Source organism: Acanthopagrus latus, chromosome 12, assembly GCF_904848185.1.
Source record: "Acanthopagrus latus isolate v.2019 chromosome 12, fAcaLat1.1, whole genome shotgun sequence".
Classification (NCBI taxonomy): domain Eukaryota; kingdom Metazoa; phylum Chordata; class Actinopteri; order Spariformes; family Sparidae; genus Acanthopagrus; species Acanthopagrus latus.
In genome coordinates, this window is record NC_051050.1 from 3,853,124 (window position 1) to 3,875,002 (window position 21,879).

Below are 21,879 nucleotides of genomic sequence, written 5' to 3' on the forward strand. Positions count from 1 at the left end.
AAATCGCATTCTATCCAATGGCTTTGAGTCATCTGTGAGGGAGAGGAGAGTGTGACTAAGTTATGGTGGCATTAATAAAAATAATTCCTTCTTTATGAAGAAGTGGTGTGATGGAGGCCCCCCACTGTCCCCGCATTAGGGAAATTAACATCCAGAGCCATTTTTCAGAGCGCTTTATTAACAGCATGAATCTGACAGCCTCCAGAGTGCCGAAAATATCGGTTGTATTAAAAACCTGTCGGATCGTAAATTAAACTGCAAAACAAACACATAATGGATAATGGACAGAAAAGTAAGACCTCTGGCTTTCAATATTGGCAATCTGTGCTATAATACAGTAGTACTGACTGGAAGAAAGTTAATGTGGTAGATGTCGCTCTTGATATGTCCCCCTACATGACTTTATACAGCATCTGTCCTGCATCGCTACTGCACTGAAGCCTATTTGGAGAGGCAAGGAATGGAGTAACTCATGTTGAATGTACTCTTTTGCAGTCAAAAGAACATACGATTGATAGGGTGTCCACCACAGGAATGGGAAGTGCTGCCAGATTTATACAGGGCCACACTGTCGTTGTACACCCACCATACCACTCTGCAAGAGAGCTGAAGCGACTACTTGTATAGTTGGTGAACGGCCGCGGCTGGTGAGCCAACCGCTAACTAGCTCATAAGCCAGGAACTTGCATAAGTCTATCACAATTATTCTCTGAGCTTCAAACTATTTTACTTCACACGACTTAAGATTGAACATAATTTGATCTAATAGGTTAATCGAAGCAGAAACAAACCTCTCTGAGCTAGTATACTTGCTAACTTCATGTCAATTACCAAGCTCTGTTAGCAGATTAGTGAGCTTGCTAAGTGCTGTTAGCTCAGGCATAATTATTGATCCCACTGTTTATCTTGCAAGACCCGCCCTACTCTGCCTGTGATTGGTTGCCTTCATTGGTTTTGTTCTCTATGCTTACCTCCAACTGTTAGCCCTGGTTACATCTCTTTGCAGTTCTGATACGTCAGTTTATATGCTGTAGTTCCCTGGTAAACACATCAAACTTTTCAGCCTCCTTCCCAGTCTGCTGCTGCAACTCTAAAGTACACTCATCCTCCAGAGCCGCCCTTCGTCTGTGTGAATTCTTCTGTGGTTCTCTATTTACTCAAAGGTCAACATCTCAGGTGGGCCCCCCGATCCACCCCCCCCCCCCCCTCATATAGTCTAATTGAAGCATTGTGTTTCCAGCGAGCGCAGATAGCTCCTCTGTCTGTGTCTTAAGACGGTAAAATACACTTAACCTTCAGATGGACTCTCCCCAGTTGGAAGGGCAGGCACTGTTTCAGGACTCAAATCTTTTTTCTCTATCAACTTAATTGTGTTTTTCAATTATTTGCCCAGATTTTCTGTCTCCTGACATTTGCTGTGAGGACAGTGTTTACTCCTGACTTTCCCCTCCACCTATAGCACTACCACTCTTTTCTTTAATACAACTGTTTGAGGTTTCAGAGGAATTTAAAGGCTTGTCTTTGGCTTGCGGCTGCGTTCAGAGTTACCTTTGTTTGCGTGTTTTTTGGGTTATTTAATCCCCGAACCCCCCTAAATTTAACTAAATCTTTTCTCCCACAGTATCTTGCTGCCTGTCGTTGACGTTTTCTTCCTCCCTCCTTCGTTCTCACATCAGTTTCCTGCTGGTATTGATCCTCTCCCTCAGTCCCTGGTGATCAGGTTTTACCAGTCTTCCATTGATTACCAATGGAGGCAAAGTTGAGGTGCGTCATGGGAAGATTGTGAGGCTGCAGCCCAAGAGAGGAGAGGTGGGAAGGTTGTTGGTTTGATTTCCTCAGCAGGGTTTCTAAAATCCAGACTGTACTGTTTTTTTGGAAATAGATATGTATGTACAACAAGCTTTCACTTTGTGTATATAACACAGTTTAAGCCCATATTATTTTTTCAGTATTTCAGTGTTCTAAAATTCCAATTGTAATTGATAATTTCAATAATTTGTAATTATTTATTAGATTTTAGTGCTATTGTATTATCAATTTACATATTGATCATATACATCATATGTTATAATACTTATGTCAGCTGCATCACCAAACACTAACTGCAGTATGATTGTAATGAACTCAGTGATTGAGACACCATGTCACAAATTGCAGTATGTTGCATACCATTTGGGAGTAACTTTTTATTGATTTAACACACAATATATTCACTAACCACATATTTCCTAATTAATCAATTGTTTTCTCATTTAAATCAAACACCAGCAGTTTGGATTTAAAGCCCATTTCTCACATGTTCACATTCAAGTTTAAAAACTGCAGAATTTGACTTAGGATTCAACAAAATCTGAACACCATCATTAGGGGAGAATTAATTACAGTATTGTTGTATTAAAGATCAATTATTTGGCACTAGGTGTACATACTAAACTGGCTGCTGAGTTTACTTTATTTAGCAGTGATATGTAGTAAACAAACTATAAGTGATCATTAACATGCTATATAGGAAAAATTAGAATTTTTGCCAAATACTATATTGATAAACTGTTGGAACATTACAGTGTGTAATAAACCCTTTTAATACTTGTAGTAATTTTATATTTACAGTAATTTAACCCATTGTGGGAATTGCTTCAGTTGTATTTTATGTATTTTAGAATACAATGAAGTCTAAAAAGGAAGTCACCTCAAAATTTATTGCAGTAGTTCTAAATTCATTTATTGTAGACCATTCTAAACAGACAAGAGGTATCATTATTGTTTTAAAAGAGGCTTTTGGGTTAAAAAAAAAATCCTGTCATTAGTGCTTTAAGGTCATTGTGTAATTGATATTGTTGTTGGGAGACTCTTTGTTTAAATTGTCATCAAATTAAATACTGAACTTAACTGAGCAGCTTTTATTATCTGGATGACAAGTTAATTGGTTGAGAGCTGACCCCAGTTGGTTGCGTGTGTGTGTGTGTGTGCTACTATATTGATTATTGTTCCTCAAACAAAGAAAGCAGCCTTCCTTCCTTCCTTCCTTCCTTCCTTCCTTCCTTGGGTGGATGGAGTTAAGAAGAATAAGTTGAGTAGTTTGATATTCCTCTCTATATAGCTTCTATATATTATTTTTTAATAGATATACTATATATGAGTTTCTTGTTATGTTTGTGAAACATAAAACACAAAAAATGTACAAACATTGAAGACACAATTTACCTTTCTTTCTTTCTTTCTTTCTTTCTTTCTTTGTCCTTGTCTGTTTTGCCTTTCCCTCTTTTTTTTATTTTTCCATATGTCTTTTACATTTATCCAGCTGCCTGGCCTCTGTTTCCCTTGTCCTTCGTTTACACATGCCCTCTTATTTCTGCCTTCCATTTCTGTCTCTACTCCTCTTTTCTCTGTCCCCTTTTCCATTGTTCCTCTTTTTTTCATTCTTTATGTCTTAATCCTTTCCCTCCCTTTCTCACACCATCACTCCATGTGTCTTTTCTCTCTCTCTCCAAATCAGTGGTCACAGTTCTGTAGTACCAAAATCTTGGTAAATATGTAGTTAAGACAAAAATCATCTCAAACTCATAGCAAATATGAAATATAAATGTAACTTCAGTTCCAACAACATTGCATCAAAGAAGATTTTGAGGTTATATTTTCTCACAAAGGTGAAAGAGTTCTTTCTGTTCTTCCTCTCTGCAGTAACATTTCAGTTTTTATGACATATCCATATTTTTACCGTGATTGCATGGACTCCACAGGTTGTTGCATTACACCATCCTGCCCTTTTTTTAATAGATTCCTTCCTTTATAGATAATGTCATTTCAGCCAGAAAGCCTTTTTATCCTGATCCATCCATGGTTTTTATGAAGATTTAGCCGAGCTGAGGCGAGCAGTGAGGGGAGCTCATCCGTCCCCCTCTTTAGTTTATTGGGTTATGTTTGGGAGCAGGTTGGCCAACAAATAGGATTTAGATACAATGTCATTATAATAGATCTGCCGGTTGTGAAGGAAGCAGATCGATAGACTTCAAAAATCAATCAGCCCGTCCGCATGGGTCGGAAGGCAGCAGGTACACACACACAGGAAGTGATGCTGTCTGTCGACTGTCCCTGGAAAACCTCCCATCTCGGCTGATGAAAGTTCAGGACATCTGCAAGTTTCTTTTAAGACCCGTCTTGTTTGATATCTTTGGAAATCTGATATAGTTTAGCATAAATTTCTAATTTTGAATCTGTGAAAACATTCCATGCTTAAGCCTGAACATAGCTCTTAACAGCTGTTAAAAACTAAAAGGGAGCACAGAAATGTTAATGTATTCCAGTTTTATTTTAAATACTTGGGCAAGTCCTTACGGTCAGCCTGGGTGGCAAACAGGTAGCAAGGCACCAACAACCTGCGGACTGGCCCGGAGCACACCTGTACTGCAGGCAGCCAATCAAAATAACTGATTAATGGTTTCAAATGGGAATAGAATCTATCAGAAGACCCCTTGTTGAATTAGATTTTACCCATTTTGAGAAAGACCATAACATTGTGTATCTAGGGTTTTGGTGACAGGGGTAGAGAGAGTTTCCAAAATAGGAGAATTCCTCTGCGCGCAATTAAGGAGGTAAAGGCGATTACATTAGTATGAACATTTGTTGTGATGCTATCTTCTGTTGATCTTCCAAAGAGGGCTATGGGAGGAGATGGTAACATATTACAGCCCTTAAACCTAACATCTCATTTACATCATAGAATTACATCTGACTTCACAATGTAAACTTGATCTTCTTCTATGCAGCGGTCAAAACTTCGTCAAAACATTGCAGGGAAAAGTTGCATCAGTGTGAACCGGCCCATCGTCCATCATCAGCCAAGGACTGATGGAACACTTTGACTTTCGTAGTAGCAGTTGGTAGTGAACACACAATACACCAATGAAATACGTGTTCACATCAAACATAGTACACTTTCACAGCACCCTCTTCTGTTGAATAATTGTAATCCCAATCATTCATCATCTCTAACAGTTTAAAAGGGACCGCCAAAGGTGCACACCCCCATCTGTAAAAACAAGGTTTATATACAACTAAATGTCTTGACTTTGTCCGTGAAACCTGCAGATAGACCCTCCATCAGTCTAAATCAGTGCCTCTCTTTACTTTCTCTGTGAATCTCAACTTTTTAGTGATTCTGGTTGGGAGTCTCTATCTCTAATTCTGTTATCTACTGGCCCAGTCTGGCCTGGGGATGGATGCCATCTCTAATCCATTTATCAGAGCCGGCCGCTGGGCCTTCTTCCAAATGACAGCTGGCCTTTAGCAATCTCATTATAAAAAGCACCAGGATATAGTATGGAAATATGGGGGGAGGGGCTCGTAGGGTCTGAAAAATGGACCAGGGAACAAACACACAATGGGCATATTGGAACAGAATCATTTTTAATATGTGTACATTTAGCTTTTTTTTTTAAAAATTTTATCACACTTGTCCAGTCATTTTCTAGAAAATGGCAATGGTTACACTATTGCACAACAGAAAGCGTTAAGGCCGGTAACTTCATACGCATAAGGATGCTTTTTTATTTGCTCTCTTACACTATATTACCAAAAGTATTCGCTCACCTGCCTTTACTCATTCTATGAACTGAAGTGCCATCCCATTCCTAACTCATAGAATTCAATATGATGTCGGTCCACCTTTTGCAGCTATTACAGCTTCAACTCTTCTGGGAAGACTGTCCACAAGGTTGAGGAGAGTGTTTATAGGAATTTTTGACCATTCTTCCAAAAGCGCATTGGTGAGGTCACACACTGATGTTGGTCGAGAAGGCCTGGCTCTCAGTTTCCGCTCTAATTCATCCCAAAGGTGTTCTATCGGGTTCAGGTCAGGACTCTGTGCAGGCCAGTCAAGTTCATCCACACCAGACTCTGTCATCCACGTCTTTATGGACCTTGCTTTGTGCACTGGTGCACAGTCATGTTGGAAGAGGAAGGGCCCCGCTCCAAACTGTTCCCACAAGGTTGGGAGCATGGAATTGTCCAAAATGTTTTGGTATCCTGAAGCATTCAGTGTTCCTTTCACTGGAACTAAGGGGCCAAGCCCAGCTCCTGAAAAACAACCCCATACCATAATTCCTCCTCCACCAAATTTCACAGTTGGCACAATGCAATCTGAAATGTACCGTTCTCCTGGCAACCTCCAAACCCAGACTCGTCCATCAGATTGCCAGATGGAAAAGCGTGATTCATCACTCCAGAGAACGCGTCTCCACTGCTCTAGAGGCCAGTGACGGCGTGCTTTACACCATTGCATCCGACGCCTTGCATTGCACTTGGTGATGTGTGGCTTGGCTGCAGCTGCTCGGCCATGGAAACCCATTCCATGAAGCTCTCTGCGTACTGTACTTGGGCTAATCTGAAGGTCACATGAAGTTTGTAGCTCTCTAGCAATTGACTGTGCAGAAAGTCGGCGACCTCTTTGCACTATGCGCTTCAGCATCCGCTGACCCCTCTCCGTCACTTTACGTGGCCTACCACTTCGTGGCTGAGTTGCTGTTGTTCCCAAACGCTTCCATTTTGTTATAATAGAGCTGACAGTTGACTGTGGAATATTTAGGAGCGAGGAAATTTCACGACTGGATTTGTTGCACAAGTGGCATCCTATGACAGTTCCACGCTGGAATTCACTGAGCTCCTGAGAGCGGCCCATTCTTTCACAAATGTCTTGTTTCACAGTCTGCATGCCTGAGTGCTTGAATTTATACACCTGGGGCCAGGCCAAGTGATTAGAACACCTGATTCTGATCATTTGAATGGGTGAGCGAATACTTTTGGTAATATAGTGTATCATTGATCTGCCCTCACATCAGTTCATATGAGTGACTACACTACATGCGGTGTAAAGGTTTAAACTTTATGTTCCATCTTAACCCTACATATAGCCACATACTGTATACATGTCTGATTGGCCAGAATAAGAACACATTTTGCACTAAAGCATTTTAGTTAGAGCAATTAACAAGTAGCAGTAAGAGCTGACAAGCTCTATTTTCCACACTTAAACACGTGGGTGAATTGTATTTATGAAGAAAGCAAGGCTAAAGTTTTAGCATCTTCTTTGGCCCTCTACGCAAACCATTCAGTGTTCGAACTGACAGGAGATCAGAGAACAGCCCAGCGGACCTCACTACCATTGTATGTGTTGAAGTTTTGGGTGTCAATTTTTCCCGACATTTACATAAAACAGGCAGAATGACACCTTCAGTGTAACGTCAGTTTTATCAGCACAGTGAGTAGCTTTTCCCCAGCCCGGTCACACCTGCTGGTGTGTCCTGGATTTCCACCAGAAACACTTTCTGATCAACATCATGAATAAATGGAAAATGTATAGCAAATTAATTTATCACTTTACTAAGCATAATTTAAGTAGCAGTTCATTTTCATAAATGGTTAGTAAATATCGCGTCATTCATCCATAAATATTATTAAGCTGATGTTTATAGACCACTATTTTATAAACGTTTATAAAGCAATTCATTGTTTGTTAAAAGTGAAAAAAAACTATTCACTAAAGTTTATTTAACTATGAATTTACAACTTATTAATGATGGTTAAAAAGTGTTGCTTTTCCATCCAACTCAAATGTTTCTCAGTTGTATTTAGAGTAATTTTTGAGATCAGATAGCCCACTGACCTGCCCAAGATGCACTAAGTGACAGGCTTTGTTGAGGAAAACAGGGTCTAAGTAACAGTGTAATTCCACTACATTCAAGCTGAGATATATTTGAACCTACCACAATATGAACATCATAATATATTTCATTACATTGCAGTATTTTCTTCTCAGGAGGCAGTCCTGCTGAAACAACACAGGTCTTTGATAGGATTTTTCTGAATCACTGTCTGAGTTATTGAACATCAGTATAGACTTGAGCCTGTAACTTTCCTCTAACCGTTTTCACAATAGCCCTTTACCCTGAGCTGTCTTACTCTAGCCTTCAGTCATCAGTCCATCATTTAGGTTCATGTTGTGTTAACAAATCCAACACATGTGAAGAGAAAACTCCATGAAGATCAACAGGAAGTACACACAGCAAGTGAGTGCTTGTTCCCTGGCAATACAAATCCATAATAATGCTGTGCTCGCTCATCCAAGGAGAGAGAAAATAAGAAATAGAAATCAGAGGGTGGAGGCGGTGGGACTAGGGCACACACACACACACACAGGCACACACACACAGGCGCACACACAAACGTAAGCAAGCACGCACGCACATGCACACACAGTTTTTATGTAGTCCTTATTGGGCCTTTGATCCAAGGTGTGTAAGGACTCTCATCTCCCACTGCGATACTCATACAGGCGCACACACGCGTATTGGTCACACACACGCACACACACACCCACACACACACACTCACTCACTCCTGCAGCAGTTCCCCACTGTGCAGACCCTGTTACACGCAAACACACAAAAGAGGTTATTTTGGGGTCGTCTTGGTGAACACAATGAACAGACACGCCCCTACACAGGCACGCGCACAGCACACATGCACACACACACTCACACACTTCCACAGACACACACACACAACAAAAGAGTTTCCAGTTGCACGTGTCCAAAATCCTTCTAGAGGTCTGTGAACATGACCGTCTGTATGTGTGTGTGTTTGCACTGTGACTAAAGGCTTTCAGCTCGACAATGAGACGTGTGCCTGCCCCTGTGTGTGTGTGTGTGTGTGTGTGTGTGTGTGTGTGTGTGTGTGTGTGTGCGTGTGTTGTGTGTGTGTGTGTGTGTGTGAGTAATGGTTAATACCGGGACAATAGAAGTGTGCCTGTTCAGTTGTTATCGGCTCACTGGAGACTCACAGGCCTGCTGTTTTTTTTTTAACCACCTTTCATCATGAAAAGGAAGAAAAAGAAAGGAATGAAAAGTAAAAAAAAAAAAAAGAAGTCCCCCCACAGAAGAAGGAAATAGACCTCCAGTATCTCTAGATCTTTCAAAATAAACTGTAATGTTCTTCGTCTTTTTAAATTTAGTAAGACACAAAAACCAACAAAGCATACATTTACAATATATGTAGGACACAGATTTGGATATTTGTTGATAAATAAATTAGGCAAATTAACCATTTTCTGTAGTTTAATTCACTATATTTAATGACTATGCCAATGTATTGGTTGGGTCAAGATGGGCAGTGTTCACTGTATGTCACTTAGCTTTCAGTCATTTGTATAGGGGCCTTGTGTCAAAATGTGGTTTTAAATGTTAATGTAGCTATTATTTTACTTTATATTATTTATTTCAGTGGTCTCAGGTACATAAAACCCTGTAGCCAGTGACTTTGGTGACTTTTTCCCAAAATTAAGGTTTAAAACACGATTCTTCCACAGTTTTTTACATCTATTACTCGTGCACAGATGTGACGCCATTAGGTCATCCCATCAGACCACTTGGACAATGCAGGTTTAATGTCTATACATCGTCTTTCTTGGTATTCCTGTGCCAGTGATATCCTCCTCTTCCATACTTACTAGTTCTGCCTTCAGCCACACCAAATTGGTTGAAACTGTCGTGAATCTGGCTAATATATATCCCAGTTTGGTTGCTTTAGTGGTTTGTCTCTTTTAGGTCTCTGCTTAAGTATAGAACTAAGTACATAACACAAGTATGCAATGTCCCTTCTTAAGTCCAGAATCAACATGGCTAAATCAATAAGAACCACCACAAGTCACCGATGTTCATTGTCTCTTTCTATGTTTCTTCCAGGCTGTCTGTCCAACCTTCCACCAAACGCCAAGAAGATCTCCAACTCATATGAAGAACGCCGTAAACAGGCCACTGCCATCGTGCTCTTAGGAGTCATTGGGGCTGAGTTCGGTGCTGAGATTGAACCTCCAAAGGGTGCAGCACGGGCTCGAACCGGTGGACAGGCGCCTGAAGGCTTCGGACTCACAAGCGGAGGGTCATCCAACTACTCACTGGCCAGACACACATGTAAGTACAGAGATTACACACCCATTGTCATATTTACATTTTGCTTAATCACAGTTGTGTTTGAGTAGTCATAATTACACTGTGAACTGTCGGACCAGAATTCAAGATATCTGAGTGTCCAATCTAATAACACGTAATAATAATAATAATAATAATAATAATAATAATAATAATAATAATAATAATTCAAAGTACTCTAAATACATTTTCATTAATCAGGATTCCTTAAAGTCAAAAATTCACGTGAACTGAAGGGTTTTTCTTTTATGTCTAATGCATTTATCTCAAAAATATGATCGCAATACATGCGTTTTATAACTTTAAATATAAACAGGGGTATAAAAAGGTGACACTGTGCTATTTAGGAAAGGCAGGTAGCCAGCGGTTGTGGGGAAGACCCACTTATATTTATTTTCTATCTTTTTGATTCTATAGTTTCCTTGTCCACCTTTTGGTTTCTAATCCCTGGCCTTAGCTCCTCTTGACTGTCCTCTTGCCCAAATAGAGCTTCTTGGTTTGTCCAACAAGTATTCCCTGCTGTTCTTTTTCAGCGGTGTGGCTTGAAGAATGGCACTGTCAGTCAGTCCATCACTTTGGTCTAAACTGAAATGTCTCAGCAACTGTTGCATGAACTACTCCCTCGTGAGATTAGATCCTGCTGACTTCTGCTCAGCTGACCTTCCCACCAACACATCCAGTTTGGCCTCTGAGTATACTAGCTCGACTGCTTTTTTATGGATTGACATAAAATTTGGTCCCCTCATTTAAGGTCCCCAGCAAATGATCCTTGATAACCTTGGTGGCCCCCTGACCCCTTGACCAGTCTTTTGGTTCATGACCAAATACCTCCCAAAAGAAAATCATATATATCAACTGCTTCATCTCTATGTATTCTTTTATGCTGTTTAATAAATGTTAACGTGCTAAATAAAGATGGAAAATATGTTCAACATTACCTACTTAACATTTGCATGTTATCATGTAGATGGTAAGAAGATAATGTTTACAGTCTACAGTACAGTATAGAATGGAGTATTTGTAGATGTAGTATAGATAATATTACAGATTCACGACTTAAGTGACGGGGTGGGAGAAGAGCGTAAAAATGGTGCAATTACAAATCCTTCTGCTACTTCATTACCATGGACAGCACTACCGAATTATCAATACACAGAAGTCAGGTCAGTGAAATAACAGCCAATAACCTTACACAAACCTCAGTCAGATAAAGGATCAATGAGTACGAAAGACTAGACTAGAATATTCAACTTAACAACCACTCTGCCAGTGCACACTTCATGTTACTGGGAGATGGAGAGGGGGAATGGCAGGTTAACAAGGATGTTGTGTTTTGGTCATTTTGCTAACAAAGAGCTGCCATCAGCCTCTTAATAAGCGTAGTGGTTGTAAAATGGGGTTACCGTTGTTTTTTTGTTGTAGTTGTCCTTGTTGTGATCTGAAGTCACTTCTGCTCAGCCTATCACAATATTCAGCGGTTCCTCTTTTGGTCCAGAATGATGGTTTTCGGTTTTTTTTTCAAACTCAAAACTATACAACTGACAAAGTAGAAACTTCAGTGTTGGATTAGAGGTGAGGAGAGAGATGGAATTGATTTTCACCCACCAAGCTTGACACCTTAAGGAGCTTGGCACTGACTTCCACACACACACACATCCACTCTCACTGAGCCCAGCCTTTGCCACGCTGTGCCTGCAGCGTTGGACCTTGGTGGGCATCAAACCTGCACTAAGCAGAGCCGCTCTTCCATCCCGCTGCTCCCGAACTCTGATTGGCTGCCCCTGGGGGGTGTCCGCCCAGCGACAGACCCTGTACTCTCACTGATAGGCTGTGGAGCGTGATGCTGTTTAGTTGGACCTGTACACAGCGGTCAGCTTACCTGTGTGAATCACACTCACTCACACACACACACACACACACACAGAAACACCAGAGAACCCCAAACCAGTGTTATCAAATGAAAACAACTCAAGATTTAACTGATCTCTTCAAACATTTTACCAGCCCCTGACTTATTTGGACTTGTATGTAAATGTGACTCATTTTTTCACTTACCTGAAATCAATCAAACTTCTCAAAGTCATTAGTGTTTAATGTTCTCCTAACACCAAGCACTTATACTGGAACTTTTTTGTCGGAAATTGGTAACGAACCACAGTCTGGGTCACAGTCAAAGTCACACACTTTGTTGGCACATTCCTCCATTTTGAGCTTCTCCTTACTAGGATTATGAGGCTGTAGCGTCATGCTTCTCCTCCATTTATAAGCCCTTTTCACGCAGAGATCCCACAATACTGTTACAACAAAAGTTTTACATCCTGAAGCAAGAAAACAGTGGTGTCCGAGTGTGTTATTTTAAATTGCAGACTGACGTTCTGGAAGCAAAGGTGCTGGACATGACATGTAACATGTCAGTGCAGCATCCATTTACCAACATGGTAAGGATCTCCTGGACCTCGTTCACTTCACAATTTGCAGTCTCTGATCTTATTCTTTGAGTTAGTTGCCAACTGTTACCGGATTTTGAAATCTCCCTGTTGCTGATAACAAGTTATCTTATAAATTAGGTCCTATCTTGTTCGCTGGCTCATTAACTGATTTTTACATAGGCATTGACTTGGCTCTCTGACTACCTATGTTGCAAAAATTCACATTGGTTGTGCAGAACGATAGCCCACTGACATATGGCCAAGGGAAAAGTGATTAGCACGTGTAAATACCTACAAATAGTTAAATTAAACATTTAAGTACAGGGTTTGCGCTCAGGAGACTGAGGTTTGTGTCCCATGTGATAGTCTGCAGTTTATTACTTACACTAAGTTCACATGTTATTTTATTTGCAGTTCTCTCTCTTTGTCTCAACAGCAATACTTGGTTAGGTAAAAGAAAACATGGTTTGGGTTCAAATAGATTAGATAGATTCTTATCATAGGAATAGATTCTTCCAGATTTTTGACCACATGTTTTAAAGGATAGCCTCTTGCCTTGTGCGTCTTTTTCCATCCTTTTTCCCTGAGTTGCTAAGCTATTACATTACAAAAGCATGGCTGGTCATTTGCAGTAATGGTCCTGGAGCAATATGAATAATGATTTTCCAGGAACAGCAACAACACAGCACGATCGTGCCCACATTCTAACCTTGAACTAGTAGTATAAAAAGGGCTATTCTCACTTAATAAGTCATATTTAGTTAGGCATTTGATCAAACGACTGATGCACTTGATATGATGTCACTTCTCTTAGAGGACAGTCAGGACAGCTCTTACGACTGACCCCACAGTGAGACTGTGTTATTACTTAATAACACAGTCTTAAAATAAAAAGCCAACTCAGGTGATTAAAGATGACTGTAAAAAGCGTGAGGTGGCGGGCATTTTTAGGATTTCTCAAGTGTTATGCTAGTTTCATTCCCGCCTCTTCGTCCGTGTTGTCCTCTCTTCCTCACTCTCTTTTTCCAGCTCTCATTCAGTCTGTTGTTTTTCTCCCTCCTTCCACTCACCATCTCCCCCTTCTCTCTGTTATGAAATTGAAAGATGGATTGGTGTTGTTGGCGTACAGCACTGCGTGTGTGATGAATGAGTGCTGTCCTCCCAGAGAGAGAGGGAGGGTACAGTAGTCTATACAGCAGAGTATAGATTGATGTTTTCATATGGCGAAGGGGGAAATGTAGGGAAGATGGAGGGGGAGATTGAGCTTAAGGAAAGAAGGAAGGAAGGCAGGAAGGAGGGAAGGAAGGACAGATGATGACAGAGGGAAGGGAGGATTTGGTTGGACAAGATAAAAGAGACAAACTGTTCATCAGTGTACCATCTCTGGACAATAACCCTCACAGTAAATGTCAAAATACCTCCAGTCTCTTCTGAAGCCCCATTCACTGTAAACGGTGGCATTTTAAAGAATTTCATGAAAGCTGATTGGTAATTGAGTTGTATTTAATATCATAGAAAATTCAACAGGGACACACAGGTGATTGAAACTCTCTCTTTGCTGTGGATCAGACCAACCAATCTCTTTGTCTTTTTTTGTGTATAAAAGAATTTGAGGTGAAACTAGGGCTGGGTATTCTTAAGAACCTCACGATTCAACACGATTTCGATTCTCTAAGTCACGATTCGATATCGATTCGATTCAATATTGTCTTAAATGCCTCAATATTTATTCAGCAATAAGTAGTAATAAACAAATAATTCATTAGAATACCTGTTGATAGTTTTTTGATTAAAAACGTAATCTCTGCATCAGACATCAGATACCCGCCTCCACAGCTCCAATGGTGTTTCTGGGAGACATCACTCTCCAACCCTCGAGCGAGGTCGCGGTCGAGGCGCTTCCAGCCGCTGGAGGCGGGGACCGAGAGGCGTCCGGCGAGGGACAGCGGGCTGCTGCTTGCCGGAGGATTTTATGAATTGATATTGAATTGGGGAAAAAAATATATTGCAGTGCACTGATGAATCAATATTTTTACCCACCCCTAGAGGAAACGCCCAAATTCTGTAAATAAAAGTAAAAAATACGTCATTAAGGTCAGGGGAAATAAAACTTAGTGTCTACATTGTGGTTCCTCAAGTATGTGGTTTAAGCAATCCCCTAAGGCTTCTGCTTCAATGGAGAGAAAAAAAAACCCATTAGATCCATGTAGAGTGATGAGGAGATTGTAACCTTTCTCAAATTGAAACAGGAAACAAACAGAAATGTACTATGTCCATCTCCATTGTTGCTATTAATTAGAAGTTTCTCCCTGGGCTCTTTAATTACATTATCATGTTGTGCCCTCTTCTTTTGAAATGGTTGAATAATTCATGACTGGAGAATCAGCACCACCTGCTGTTAATCTTGATGAAACAACTCCTAATATTACAACAACAGTGCAAGGGTTCACAAATCCCTTTGCATATTGTTTTGCCAATTGTCTGGAAATCTGCTGGATAGAAACTTGGTTACTGACTTTTGGGCACATGGCTGATGACTTTTCTAAACATGTACTTTGAGGTAACCACTTACCTTGTTGTTACCAACTAAACAAATAAGTTAAAACAGTAAGTAATTAGTTAAAATGTATTTTTCTCCTAACTTTTGCATTTTTCAAGAAATGTCTCAATTTGGTGGTATTTGCTGGCGAAATCTTGTGATATTGACTTCTTCTTTTAGGTTTTATAATGCAAGTTTTTGTCAGTATTAGTGGTTAAAAATGTACTAGTGTTGGTATCAGTATTTTGATACGCTTTTGTACGCTTACTAATGATGAGCTAGTTGTTAAACATCATAATAGTTAACCATTCTTTGGCGGACATTGATTAGTTTTTTACTGATTATTAACTTCTTAAACAGTTTAGTACTAGCCACATCTTTAACTTAAAATTGACTTGGCATATTGAAGTCATCAGCATGTCCTCCCAGTTGAACCGGTGCTGGAAGCAAGGTGAAGTAGTGACTGCTTGCAGGATTAGTTTGCAAACTATTATATATGGCGATTTAATTGCCAACATGCGAGTTAGCAAGTCAAATGTTTGTGCCAGACAGTACAATAGCCAGCTTAACTAGCCAGCTAGCTAATTTCCTACTTCCCTTTTTGTTAGTGGTGGACTTTTAAACAGATATTCTTCATGTAGGCAGAGGCTGTTCACCAACACTTTTACCACTATTTTCAAATTCCATTTTTATCATATACATAGATATTTACAATAGCCACAGCACCTCTCCCTCTTTCTCACTACCAGGCTCTCATTCTTTCCCCTTCTGTATGTTTTTTTTTTTCTTCTCTCTCCCTCTCTCTGCAGCCAGTCTGATCTGGCTCTCATCCACTAACCAAGTCCCCAACATTGATTTACCTTCACCTCTCATTTAAGCTCAAACAGGGGAAGAGAGTAAGAAAGGTGGGGTAGGCAGGGCAAATGGAGGAAAGAAAGTAGAAAGCCTTTTAGTGGTCGACTCGGCCTGGTAAACTTTAGACGTCACCAATCTGTCACTATTTCACACTCCCTACCTCCCTCCTTCCTTTATTCCTACATCCTGCATCCCTTCCCTCTGCTCTAATCACCATCTCAGTGTTAATGTGACATGTTTACTGCTCTAACTAACAGCTCATTATGGCCAACTGAAGCTTTGTCAATAGCTATTGGTTCATTTGGGTACGGGCCTGCCTTTAAACAAAGATGTCCGCTGTGATAAATGGACCTGAGTTTGGACTTCTCTCACTTCCTGCTCCCTACCTAGAGGGGAGGGCCTGTAAATCTTAAATCTCGATCCAGCCAATTAAGGCCCTGATTGTTAATGGCTATCTTTTAATTGTCCAGGGGAAGAAAATTCAGATTACACCTCTATCAGGTTCATAGTAAAGACACACACATCACACGCACCTGCCCACCCACAGTCACTGTCACTGCCCACAGTGTTGAACTTTGGCCTCATGACCTCTGAGGCCCGTTCTGTGTTGGGGACATCCAGTGGTTCACTGTGAAGAGCATGTGCACACATATTAACAATGTCAGGGGTTTGAATTTGACTGCTGAACTTTTGCCCTATGACCCTTAAATCATAAACCCCCACCCCCATCCTCCCACACAGTCACCCACCCACTTTGCTTATTGATTATCAGTTTATTTTAAGCTAATGGTAACAGTTACGTTTGCAAATTGCTTTCAGCATATTTTATACAACACAGGCAGAGCTTACGGTGTCTTTATTTTTTATTTTTGTTCATATTTAGATCAGGGAACATATTTGTGAGCATAAGCTGGTGTTTTTCTATGTTATTCTAATTCATCTAATTCCAATTTTCAGGTAAACAAAAGTATAGGAACAGATGGACAAAAACTATATTAGACTGAATAATACTTAATTATATTATTGTTATAGTTTAGCCAGCTTCTAACTGAATCTTAATGGTTTGGAGTTTTGTTTGTCTCCTGAGTCCTTGTTTGTACTTTCAGACGTCACCTTTTCTTTTTTTACTCTTCCATCATGTTTGCTTCAAGATTGATCGCCTGAAAGAAGCCATGTAAAAATGGTTTATGTATTCTTTTGAGTGACACAATGCCTGTAAAATGACTCGTTTCACTATCATAATTTTAACCATCTGGGCTAGTAACATTTGCAAAGTCTAGATAGGTTAAGTTACTTAAGTTGCTTATTAAGTTACTTTCCCTTCAAGTTAGCCAGCTTGGTCAGCCATCCAGGTATTTTCACAACCGGGAAGTCGAGCTTTTTTTGGTTTCAAAACAACACTGAGCAGCTTTCATAGGAATGAATGGGGATCTGCCCCCAACACTTTGTCCAGTAACAAAACGTCATTGAATGGACCACATCCCAAATTCCTTCCTTATTCAAAGCAAATATTTAAATTCCACCTTCAAGTGGGTAGTTATGTTGTATTGGAAATGCACTGAAATCACTGATATGGTGCGCTGACATGCTTAGACAAACCAAGCCATGTCCAATAAGAAACAGTCATTACACACCAGAAAAGAAAAGTTACTGTCACTGAGAATCAAAAGTCTGCGATACTTTGCTGCACCAAACATGCAGCCTATCAGTGTTGATGTTACTACAGTAATAAGGGGAGGGTTCATTCTGCCAAAGTGTATGTGATAGTAATAAGAATCAGGCTGGTACACATTTGAAGAGAATTAGGTGGAAAAAGCATAAAGGAATAATATACAGAGAGGGTCATTGATTTTTGCTGGTGTTCTTGATGATTTGTTATAATTACTAACAGGAGGTCAGAGTGCATTCAACTCTGCATCACTGCTGATATTCACAATCCACTGTTTGTATGTATATTGATGTATTTAACAAAAACATGATTGATTTCAGCTCTTGCCGGTGTTTGCAGATCACCAGCTGAGGGTCAAGGTTCACTGTCCTCTCACTGATTCAGTCACAACACACCTACTTTGCATGTTAACTGCTAACAGCGTTAGCACAAATGTCCATCTATTACACTTAACGTCACCCATAACAAAGTAGCATAACAATACTAATACAGTTAGAGCGCTATCTGTCGCTGCCTGTATATATTATAACAGTAGTACCCAGCAATGCTAACATGTTTAGCCTCTAGCTAGAGCTTTCATAGCCCCATTCCTGTGTGTGTAGATGTAAACCAATAAAGAAGGAGGTTTGCCATTTAAGGCGGGCTGATGATGAAATGCCAGGACATCAAGATGATAAGATTAGCTGTGTGTGTCTGGAGACAGGAGGACCTTTAGAGCCACCATATGATTATAAATACTTAAAGTAAATGATCTGTTTATATTATATGTTTCTTCTTATTACGATTGTTCAACATTTACGAAAAATACATGAACTGTATTGATCTCTGAGTGGACCCGAAAAGTAGAGGAAGAAACGAGCTTCCCTGATGCTAATGTAGAGAAAATGTTCTGCTCCAGTAATAAACCACATGAATAGGTTAACAAACCGGAAATTATATGGTAGCTGATTTTTAAACGAAATTAAAGGAGCCACAGCAACAAGAGATGCATATAATTTTTTTGTCACCCTTTCCAAAACCAGATACCAGATGTTTAATGTGCCTCTCACTATCTTGATTTTCCTCTGACTTTATCTTTTTGAAGCACTTTGCAAAGAATCTGCTAAAAGCTCTGGACCTCAGGCTCCAGTGGGTGAGACGGGCAGATAGAGACAGACAGATACCGGGTGGGAAGGGGGGTGCGTGTGTGTGTATGTGTTTGGGGGAGGGGTGTTATTGAGGGATGGGGATATTTTCTAGAGTCTTAATGGTCAGTCTGTCCCCACAGAGACTGGCTCAAATGTCAGGTCAGCTATGAAGTGACCTCCATCCTGCCCGCTGTCTTTATCCCCTCAGTCTGTGTGTGTGTCTGTGTGTGTGTGTGTGTGTGTGTGTGTGTGTGATTTCTTCATGGACATTGCTTTGTTTCAAATAGCGTCCATGTTGTGGCTGTGGTGGGCGTGGCTCTGACTCGTCACTTCTACATTGAAATCATGATGTGGTCATGGGGCTTTAATCATGTGTGTTAAAAGTTGTGTTAGCTGTTGAGCTACCTGTGGTACATTCCCGTTATAAGTCTCTTTTTTATTCATCCCTGAAACAAAAAGGAAAAAAAGAAATAGTGAAATTAGTGCTGATTAAGTCAGATGAAATGCATTGTTGCGTTTTTCAAGGTTCAACTTCTTTAAAGTAACATCGAACTTCTGCTGTTTTCAGTCAGCCCCTCCCCCGCACACTATTGTACTTAACTGAGTTTCTACTCTTTCCACTCTTTGCAGGTAAGGCGTTGACCTTCCTGCTGCTGCAGCCCCCCAGCCCTAAGCTGCCTCCCCACAGCACCATCCGCCGCACCGCCATTGATCTGATTGGCCGAGGCTTCACCGTCTGGGAGCCATATATGGACGTGTCAGCAGTGCTCATGGGATTGCTGGAGCTCTGTGCCGACGCCGAAAAGCAGCTTGCCAAGTGAGTCTGCTGGCACGAACACACACAGAGTAAAATGTTGCTGTTATTGATACCTGACAAACATGTGATCTGTTTCATTTCTTGAAATAGATCATTTCAAATAAACTGTTTTTCTAAATATATAAAGGAAACCAATAGGGGCACCTATGGAAATACATATGCAGGGTTCAACATGAAAACATTTCCCCACTGGCCCACTTGGCAAGACTTCCAGAGTTTTACTGGCCTTTTGCTTGTTTATTTTCACCGGCCCAGCAGTCAAAAAATCAAAAAACAAACATTTTTCCATAATTTTGGCCAGTTGCTAGCCAGCCATCAATCAGTTACCCTGCATAGGCTTCCACTGGCATCGGGCCATTCATCACGTATGACCCTGATATGTTATAAGAAATCAAAAATGTTGTAGGTAGAGGTAAACTTTTTACTTATTTTTTGTTTTTAAGTATTGCATGTCCAAGAGATCCTGCATGACTGCTTCAAAACTAGGTTGTAATAAGGTCATTAAATGCCACTCAAGCAATAGATCTAAAATGACTTGAGACATGTCTTTAGAATGACTTCGACACGATGCCTGAACAAGACTCAGGTCTGTAATAGAAAGGTAAATGTTAGGACCCTGACACACCATCGGGGCTGTCGGTAAGCAACTGTGGCCCCAGTTTTTTTCTGTGTGTCCTGCACCTTGGACACTACTCAGCCCTTCTCAGCTGCTTTTTTTTCTGCAGTGTAGCCTTGAAGAAAGAGAAGTTAGAGAAAGCACTCTGATTGGCTGTTCAGCTAAGCAAACTAGTGCACAAGAAGTGAAAAATAATAAAGGCGAAGGAGTCTGCTTTATATTGCATGATTGCTTTATATCACATAAGAGCAGCCTGTATGTCTGCACTGAATCTATTGCTTCTCCCTTTTATAATGATGAATACAGACTTTAGCTACCTGCTGGTATGGAGAGTTATTACCTTTCATCAAGGTGCAGAACTTAGAAGCGAATTGGCTGTCCGTTTAAGTCTTTCCCGTGTGGTCAAGTGGAGGTTTTGGCCGAGACACACAAGACCTTCTTCGCTGCTAGTTCCTTCATGTCTGTTTGGTGTTTAAACTGGTCTGTCTTTCTAACAGTTGTCATGCAGAGACCTAAAAGCCTTGAGTTGCCCTAAAATACTTAACAAAATAACAGCTCTGGACACATAAAAACAAAGCTGACTTATAGATTTAAGTGATGCAGAAAGATATCTGTTTATACAAATATTGCACTCACACACACACAGAAACCCCTAGGCATCATGGGGCTAACACACTGAGTTATGGAAACCAGGCTGTAATCTGATTGCAGGACATTATGATGATGTAACGCTGTCTGTGTTGCTCTGACATGCGAGTCTTTTGTCTGTGTGCATGTGTGTTTGACTGCACTCATGTGACATCATGATCCCGCCACACGGCTGCTAGAGTGCTGCTTTAAAAACGGCCATCCAGAAAATTAGTCGTGTGATTGCCATCCAATCTCCTGCTCATCAGAGGGTGAACTGTTTAGATTTCAGAAGTATTTCTAACTTCTTTTTTGTGTTTATCTGATCTTGTCTAACTGTTACCGCTAAGAGTCCTACTCTCTCAGATGACTCAGTCACAAGTTGGTGTTGATCACAGAGGTTGACAGCAGCAGAGTCCGCTTCATTTCCCTCACTATCAACATGACCACCAACAGAGAGGAGGTCAGAGGTTCCTCCATACAGTTGTAGTGGTGGTTGTGGTTAAATGAATGCAGCATTTTGTATTAGTGAAGGTCAGAGATCATACAGAGAAGGTTATTCAGTGGCATCTTCTCATATATGGTACAAAGCACTGTGTGTGTGTGAGTGTGTGTTTGTGTGTGTGTGTGCGTATGCGTGTGTGTTTGTGTATGTGTGTGTGTCTTCCTCCCTGCTGAAATCCAACTGGCCAACATGAGTTGATCCTATTAAGGCTGAAACTCGAGCTGGGTCAGTCTAGTTAAATGAGTATAGATATGTCTGCTGCTACCGTGTGTGCGCGCATGTGTGTGTATGTAGAAGAGAAAACAACACAATTCAATTTCAGTGGAATAGAAAGTGAAGAGAACATGAACAGTGAGCCAGAAACAAAGACTCTGACACAGAATCACAAAGTCGTGGTGGACATGCAGTTTATACTTTGCTGGTCATTAGATTATGTATAAGGCGACCTGAAATACCACAACTGTTACTGCTTCTACTGTCGATGATAGTTATGATGTTGAAAGTGATTATTATAGAAGTAGTTTTGAGCAGTGGTCAAATTCAGTTTTTTAATTGTTAATGTGGACAAACACTGGGATTAGAAGTTTTTTGTATGTTTTTGAATGAGGTGCTTATTACAGTTAAGTTAGTTGATTATATTGCCAGGCAGGAGTTGATGATCAGTCACACTGCTTTATGCTGTAGACGCTTGAATTAAAACAGAAAATAGGTA

At 40.5% G+C, this 21,879-nt stretch overlaps 1 protein-coding gene across 3 annotated transcripts in view; it reads left to right on the top strand.

Moving 5' to 3' along the window:
- LOC119029835 (WD repeat-containing protein 7) overlaps positions 1-21,879 on the top strand; it is a 117,473-nt gene that overhangs the window by 68,600 nt on the left and 26,994 nt on the right. For all 3 annotated transcript variants that reach the window (XM_037116990.1, XM_037116988.1, XM_037116989.1), the window contains 2 exons: positions 9,738-9,965; positions 19,233-19,419. In XM_037116990.1, the coding sequence (XP_036972885.1) occupies positions 9,738-9,965; positions 19,233-19,419 (415 nt within the window). The remainder of the gene's footprint in view (positions 1-9,737; positions 9,966-19,232; positions 19,420-21,879) is intronic.